Source organism: Scylla paramamosain, unplaced genomic scaffold, assembly GCF_035594125.1.
Source record: "Scylla paramamosain isolate STU-SP2022 unplaced genomic scaffold, ASM3559412v1 Contig3, whole genome shotgun sequence".
Taxonomy (NCBI): Eukaryota; Metazoa; Arthropoda; class Malacostraca; order Decapoda; family Portunidae; genus Scylla; species Scylla paramamosain.
The window spans coordinates 932,501-940,000 of NW_026973668.1; the positions used below are offsets into that span (position 1 = coordinate 932,501).

The following is a 7,500-nucleotide window of genomic DNA, read 5'->3' on the forward strand; positions in this document are numbered from 1 at the left end:
TCCCCCACCACCTGCTGCAGCACGGCCCGCCGCCGCCCCTCCTCCGTGGCTGTCCCCAGGCGCAGCAGCAGCAGGCGCAGGCAGCGCAGGCGGGGCGCCCGGGCACTGGGGGCCGCAGAGGCCAGCTGGCCCATCAGGGCCTCCCGCAGCGACTCCAGGCGCTGCTCCACCAGGGCGGCCGTGGCCGGCGTGTCGGCGGCCAGCAGCCCCTCCAGCAGGCGGTATGCGGCCTTCTGCTGGCCGTGCTCCGCCCCGCCCAGCAGCGGCGCCACGTGGTCGTACAGGGTGGCCAGGGCGGCCCCTCCAGGTGGGGCACCAGCACCCCAGCCAGGTTGAGCAGCGCCCGCCGCCGCAAGGCCGCGGCCTGGTCCTTGCCTCCCCCTGGGCCTGCCGGTGGCGCTCCAGCACCAGGTTCAGCAGCTCGGCGGCGCGGCCGGGGGTCACCACGGCCAGGAAGGCCTGCACGGTGGCCAGGGCGGCCTGGCGCTGGCCGGGGGTGGTGCCCTCCGTGCCGGGGGGGTGAGGTACACGTTGAACAGTGCCGGCAGGTAGTTCTTGGCATAGGTGGCCAGGAGGCCCGGGGCGGCCCCGTGCTCCGCCAGCAGCACCCTGAGGGCCTCCATGACGGAGGGCCGCGTGTCTGGCCGGTGCTTGAGGTGGTCACACAGCAGCCTGGCAAAGCCCTCCCGGCCCAGCGCCTCGTCCACGTCCTGCGCGCCGCGGCAGAAGGCCGGCAGGGCCGACCACACCTGCCGCTCCACCTGCTGGTAGGCGCGGCCCACCAGGGAGTCCCGGCGGCCCTCCTGCTCCAGGCTGGCCAGCAGCTGGAAGCAGCGGCCGGCCAGCGGCACCAGACGGGCCACAAACTCCCCCAGGCCGGCGGCGCGCACGTGTCGGCGCAGCAGCGGCAGCGTCCACCAGCTGGCCTCGTCCTGGGCCACGTCCCCGGTGGCCAGCAGCGGCACGGCCTCCAGCAGCGGCCCGGGCCCCAGTGCCTCCACGGCGGCCCCCACGGCGCGCTGCAGGGCGGGGCGGTGGGGCAGGCGGGGGTTGGCCATCAGCTGGCACAGGGCCGCCAGGCAGCCCCGTGCGGCCACAGGCTGGTGGGGGCCCAGGGCGGGGAAGGCCGCCACCAGGCACAGGAACACCTGGCCCCAGGCCGGCTGGTACTGCAGGGACAGGCCGCGGCACACCACCTCAAACAGCGCCGCCCCCGCCGCCCCGCCCCGCACCGCACCGCTGCACACCCCCACGCTGTCCTGCAGCAGCACACCCAGCGACTCACGCACCTGTGTGGGGCACACCTGTGTCACTGCTGGCGCTGGCAACACTGCACCAAACACTCCTCAACTTGTCCACACACACACACACACACACACACACACACACACACACACACACACACACACACACACACACACACACACACACACACACACACACACCTTGGTGAGCACAGCGGGGTGGTCACTCTGCCAGTAGGGAAGCAGCACCTCAGCCCAGCGTAGCAGCTCACTCATGGCCTCCTCCTCATTCAGCCTGCCGGGGGAGAGAGAGAGAGAGAGAGAGAATATGGTCACTAGAGAATAACACTATACTACTACTTCTACAACAACAACAACAACAACAACAACAACAACAACAACAACAACACACCTGAACAAGTTGACCAGCCCCATTGTGACAACAGTAATCCAGGCAGTAGCAGCTTGGGGGTCATTTTTCCCAGGAACCACGACTCCCCCTGCACCGCCAGCCCCCGCAGAGCCCCCGGAGGCCCCGTGGGTGAGTGCGTGGATGAGGGCAACATTGGTGTGGGGGGGAGGACCTCAGGAGGGGGATGGGCAGCGAAGAGAGAGTGAAAAGCTTGCAATGCACTCGTGTTGATAAGAGACTGGCCCACTTGCATTATCGACAGGAGACACTCGCATACAGTCTGTTAGGGAGAGCGTGGGGGAGTGAGAGAGGGTAAGAGGGGTGTGGGAGGGTGCAGGAAGGGTGTGTGGAGGTGTGGAGGCTGTGTGGAAGCCGTGGAAGGCCTGAGAACGGTGCGAACAGGACAGAGTAACAAGATTTAAGATGTAGGGAGTCACAGTCTGTTTGGGAGAGTGTGGGGGAGTGAGAGAGAGTGAGAGGGGTGTGGGAGGGTGCAGGAAGGGTGTGTGGAGGTGTGGAGGCTGTGTGGAAGCTGTGGAAGGCTGTGGAAGGCCTAGGGAGGGTGTGAAGAGGGGGCCATGACAAGGAGACAGAGGGAGGGGCTGTGAAAAACATTGAGATGAATTTTGAAGCAGAACGAGAGGAAAAATGAACGTAACAGACATTAAATAACAAAATAACAGTTATGCAACACTTCAAGAACACCTAAAGAACACAAACAACGCTCGGAAAACAGCGCGGGCCGACCTTAAGCTGTTTTTTGGGTAGAAGTGCAATTATCTGTCGCAGCAAGACCAGTGTGTGTAAAGTTGATTTAGTGTTTCCAGCCTCAGTCGAAAGCCGCAAGTTTACGAGGCAGAACTCCGCCGCCGCTGCTGCTGCTGGGTGCCTGGTGGTGGTGGTGGTGGTGGTGGCAGTGGTGGTGGTGGTGGCGTTTTCCTTGTCTTCGTCAGAGAGCACGAACGAGGATGCTGACAAAATGGCCGCTGTGTTGTACTGGCCAGCCCTGCGAATCTGTAAAGGTGGAAGTAGCTGTAGTAGTAGTAGTAGTAGTAGTAGTAGTAGTAGTAGTAGTAGTAGTAGTAGTAGTAGTAGTAGTAGTAGTAGTAGTAGTAGTAGTAGAAGAAGCAGAGTGAAAATGAAGATTACACATAAACAAACACACGAACACCTCTCCCCTTCCCCCTCCCTCTTCCACCTCCCCCGCACTGCTTCCTCCACCCCTCCCCCTTCCCACAGCCCTGCCCCACCCCCCAACACCCACCTTTGGCTTGGGGTGAACACAGAACCCTAAAATTGTGTTGAAGAGGTTCAGTGTAGAAGCATTGCTCCATTCACCTCTGTCCTGCGCTCGGAGGAGTATCGACAGGGACCCGATGGCCTAGGGAGAGAGAGAGAGAGAGAGAGAGAGAGAGAGAGAGAGAGAGAGAGAGAGAGAGAGAGAGAGAGAGAGAGAGAGAGAGAGAGAGAGAGAGAGATTAAACAAATGCAAGAAAAGCAAAACAACATTAAATAGACACACACATACACACACAGACACACACACACACACACACACACACACACACACACACACACACACACACACACACACACACACACGTACATTAGCAATAAGCCTGGAATTGCCTGAGCTGGCATATCGCTGCAGTGTTGCCAACAGGGTGGCCGCGAAGACCCCAAACCTGGCCACCAGCACCTCCCTGGCCACACGGCGAGCCACGCGGGTCATGAGGGCCAGGGCCGCAGCTGTGTCCTCCTCAGAGTCCCTCACGCCTTCTAGGGTCACCATCTGTTGGGTCAGGTCAGGTCAAGTTAGGTTAGGTTAGGTTAGGAATATTATAGATAGATAGATAGATAGACAGACAGACAGACAGACAGACAGACACAGCCCTCTCTCTCTCTCTCTCTCTCTCTCTCTCTCTCTCTCTCTCTCTCTCTCTCTCTCTCTCTCTCTCTCTTACACACACAAAAACACATACAAACGCTCTCTCTCTCTCTCTCTCTCTCTCTCTCTCTCTCTCTCTCTCTTACACACACAAAAACACATACAAACGCTCTCTCTCTCTCTCTCTCTCTCTCTCTCTCTCTCTCTCTCTCTCACACACACACCAGCAAACCCCTCTGTCTCTCCACCCCCTCCACACCCCCTCTCTCCCTCCCACCCCCTCACCAGGCTGCAGTAATAAGAAGTGGATGTTTCTGGGGTGCTGGTGTCCCTGAGGTACTCCTGGGCGGCTGCGTGGATGCCCAACATGCGGGTGTGTTGGTCTGACTCCGCGTTGAAGGTGTGGAAGAATCTATGTGGAAGAGGAGAGAGAGAGAGAGTAATATTTTTCAAAACACACAAAAATTATCTATAATGACCAGTACCATCACCACCATGACTACTACTACTACTGCTACTACTACTACTACTACTACTACTACTACTACTAACTTTTTCAAACGCAGGGATGGTACAGGACGTGAAATTGGTCGCAAATGTATTAAAAGTCCTTCCTCCACCGCTTCTTAAGTCCTCCTCTTCCACCCCAAGGTCCCTCATCTGTTGCTCCATCTGTGTCAAGCCCTCCTCTTCTTCCTCCTCCTCTTCCTCCTCTTCCCCATTTCTTCCATCTTCATTAACCTCTTCATTAACCTTGTTGTGTTCCTCTAGGGCTGTTTGAGTGAGGGAACTGGTCGCTGTGAGAGAGAAAGATAATTAAATAGCAAAAATTTGGTATCTTTGACGAACTGCAGAAGCCAAGCGCATTCTGACTTAATCTCACCATCGAGCCGTTGAAAGAAGCATCCTCGGGCAGCCTGACGATGTGTGGTGACCTGTGGATTGGACAAACAGCTGTGACCTTTCTTCCACTTTTGACCCCGCGCACTCGTCTTCTTCAGCCCCTTCCTGGCCATCCTGTACCCTGAGGAGACAGAGAGAGAGAAGGTCAGGAGGTCAGGAGGTCAGGTCAGGTGTAGGAGTGACACTGGCCAATTGCAATAAAATTCTAATAAAAAATGGCCGCTGTAATGGCAGTCCCATAAAAGGGTTAAAGCAGTGGTCAAAAACTGTCAATATAACCACTTAATTTGTAGGTTAGGTTAAATATGCAGGGTTGAGGTAGGAGGAGGGAAGGTCAAGTGGCGTCAGGTCAGGTCAGGTCACGTAAGGTCAGGTAAGGCTAGGTGACAGCAAAATTTTCGTCTAATTTGCTTCTTTAAATAGTTTTCGCGTCTGGCAGCACCACAATAGACTGTCCAGGGAGACGCCATTGCTGACACGCGCCCCTCAGTCACTAGACAAGCCCAAGGTGACCCCTCAGAGGCAGTCAGGGCGTGGGGTCAAGTTGAAGGTCCGTTAGGTTAGGTTAACTAGCCTCCCACAGCCCTTGCCATCATTAAATAATCAGTGGCGGGTCAATAAGCGTCAAATTACTGAGAATAAATAGTATCTGTGTGTATAAGCGTCAAATTACTGAGAATAAATAGTATCTGGTGAAAAAAATACGAGAAAAAGCTGACATGGCTGTTGTATTGAGGCACCGCTGTATGGCTGCTACCTACCGCCTGTTAAACCATCATTACTCTGCTACGCCTGGCACACACCACCTCACACAACACCACACACACCACTATCTCACCCCTGCCACACCTTCACTCCGTCCCTGGCCCTAAAATAGCAGTAATAATGTTAAATGGCCGCTAACCTGCTGGCTCGCTCCACACACAACACAGCTGAAGGATACACGTGCTCGCATTCAGTCCCGTCATACTCCAGGGATGAAATTTTTTATTCTATTATTTTTTATTTTGCAAGAAATGTAATATGATGAAATAACTACATAATTTAAGTGTGTTATTTAATTAATGTCGTTGTTTTTATTTGATTGCTAGTTTAGATTTAATTTACATCTCAGTCTCGGGACGATATTCATAGCGAGCTTGTATTAAGCTTCCCAATTACTGTGATATAATAAAATGATTGCTTAAAATAATTGTAATATTTTTAGTAGCATTAGTGTTTTTATTTAATGGTTAATTTAGGTGCAGTAGATCCAAATTTAATCTAGACGGAATTCTGCGCGCGCTTTTTGAATTGGTTAGTGTTTTATTTATTTATTTATTTTATTTTTTTTTATGTAGGAGTGACACTGGCCAAGGGCAACAAAAATCCAATAAAAAAAAACGTCCACTGAAATGCCAGTCCCATAAAAGGGTCAAAGCAGTGGTCAAAAATTGCTGAATAAGTGTCTTGAAACCTCCCTCGTGAAGGAATTCAAGTCATAGGAAGGTGGAAATACAGAAGCAGGCAGGGAGTTCCACAGTTTACCAGAGTTTACCATTAATTATCCTTTCGGCAGGTGTGTACAGCCTCCTCCTTGAGCTTCCCTGCCACTTCTTTGATAATTACGCTTAAAGTCAACATTAAATACTTCTTCTACTTATTTTTTTCAGTTACTCGTTCCTGTAGTATTTTTTTTAATCAACTTCTGGCCATTACATGTCATCTCAGCTTAAATCTTACGTTTTCATGTGTCTTATGCATTGCCTATCATCAATGCTCTTTATCCTTCCCTCTTACTATTACTATTATTATTATTATACTTTGATTAGTTTGTTATTATCTTATTGTTATTCTTATTCATTATTTTCTATTCCTTTATTATTATTATTATTTATCTTATTCCTCTTCGTTAAAACTTTATCTCGTCTTTCTCCTATTTATTTTTTTTTTTAACTTTTAATGAATTTTGTTTATCAGAGAAAGAGAGAAAAAGATACCCACCTTTTCAATCCCCCAAACAAACAAACGAACGAACGAACACAATTCCCAGAATCCCCCAATAAACAAAATAACAAACAAACGAACGAACTTAGGTGAAAACATGAATAATAATATTTTTTTTGTGTGTTTTTAATAATAAACATTCATGAACTCCACTGCGATAAATCTCCACGTCAAATCAATTATTTTTTTTTCTAACTTGAACGCATTTTTTTTTTCACTCAATTTTGATTTTTTTTATATATATTTTTTTCGTAATATATTTTTTCCTAGTGGGGGGAAGGGGGGTGTTGGATTTGAATGCTTTTTATTTTATTTTATTTATTTTTTTTTCCGTTCTTGAATGTTCTTTGCATAAAACATGACGGTCACACACGCGGGCGGGCGGGCGGGCAGACATACGCACACACGCACGCACGCAAGCACATACGCACATACACACATACATACAATGGGCAAAAATACAAAACATTATATTTACAATTATATTACAACTGCAAAATTAAACTGAGATTTTATTATTTTTTTTTATTTTATCTTGGGATCTCTCTCTCTCTCTCTCTTTCTCTCTCACTCTCACAATCTCTCGTTTCTTCTTTCTTTCTCTCTCTCACAACACTATTTTTTTGTTTGTTTTGTATCTTCATGCTGCGGGACGCAATGCCGCAGGGCCGAACCGTGATCCATCTCTATTTTGACACCTGTAACGAGAGAACAGGTGAAACAGACAGGTGAACAAGTGTGGGGGCCTTCAGAACTCCCAATAACTTCCACTACAGCCTCTTAAACTATTAGAACCTTGAAAAACCCCAATAACTTCCACTACAGCCTGTTAAACTATCCCTGGAACCTTGAAAAACCCCAATAACTTCCACTACAGTCAGTTAAACTATTAGAACCTTGAAAAACCCCAGTAACTTCCACTACAGCCAGTCAAACTATCCCTGGAACCTTGAAAAACCCCAATAACTTCCACTACAGTCAGTTAAAACTATTAGAACCTTGAAAAACCCCAGTAACTTCCACTACAGCCTGTTAAACTATCCCTGGAACCTTGAAAACCCCAGTAA

The 7,500-nt window shown here is 50.4% G+C and overlaps 2 protein-coding genes across 2 annotated transcripts in view; both read right to left on the reverse strand.

Annotated features, from left to right (window-relative positions):
• LOC135096369 (RRP12-like protein) overlaps positions 1-5,405 on the reverse strand; it is an 8,322-nt gene extending 2,917 nt beyond the window's left edge. The window contains 11 exon segments of the mRNA XM_063997835.1: positions 1-1,289; positions 1,446-1,539; positions 1,657-1,706; positions 1,709-1,936; positions 2,404-2,670; positions 2,921-3,037; positions 3,263-3,448; positions 3,830-3,955; positions 4,097-4,341; positions 4,428-4,568; positions 5,352-5,405. The exon segment at positions 1-1,289 is cut by the window's left edge and continues 488 nt beyond it. Coding sequence (XP_063853905.1) covers positions 1-1,289; positions 1,446-1,539; positions 1,657-1,706; positions 1,709-1,936; positions 2,404-2,670; positions 2,921-3,037; positions 3,263-3,448; positions 3,830-3,955; positions 4,097-4,341; positions 4,428-4,560 — 2,735 coding nt within the window. The 5' untranslated portion in view covers positions 4,561-4,568; positions 5,352-5,405.
• A 1,328-nt stretch (positions 5,406-6,733) lies between these two features.
• Positions 6,734-7,500, reverse strand: part of LOC135096236 (collagen alpha-1(I) chain-like) — a 16,792-nt gene continuing 16,025 nt past the window's right edge. Inside the window, 1 exon segment of the mRNA XM_063997600.1 lies at positions 6,734-7,131. Coding sequence (XP_063853670.1) covers positions 7,120-7,131 — 12 coding nt within the window. The 3' untranslated portion in view covers positions 6,734-7,119.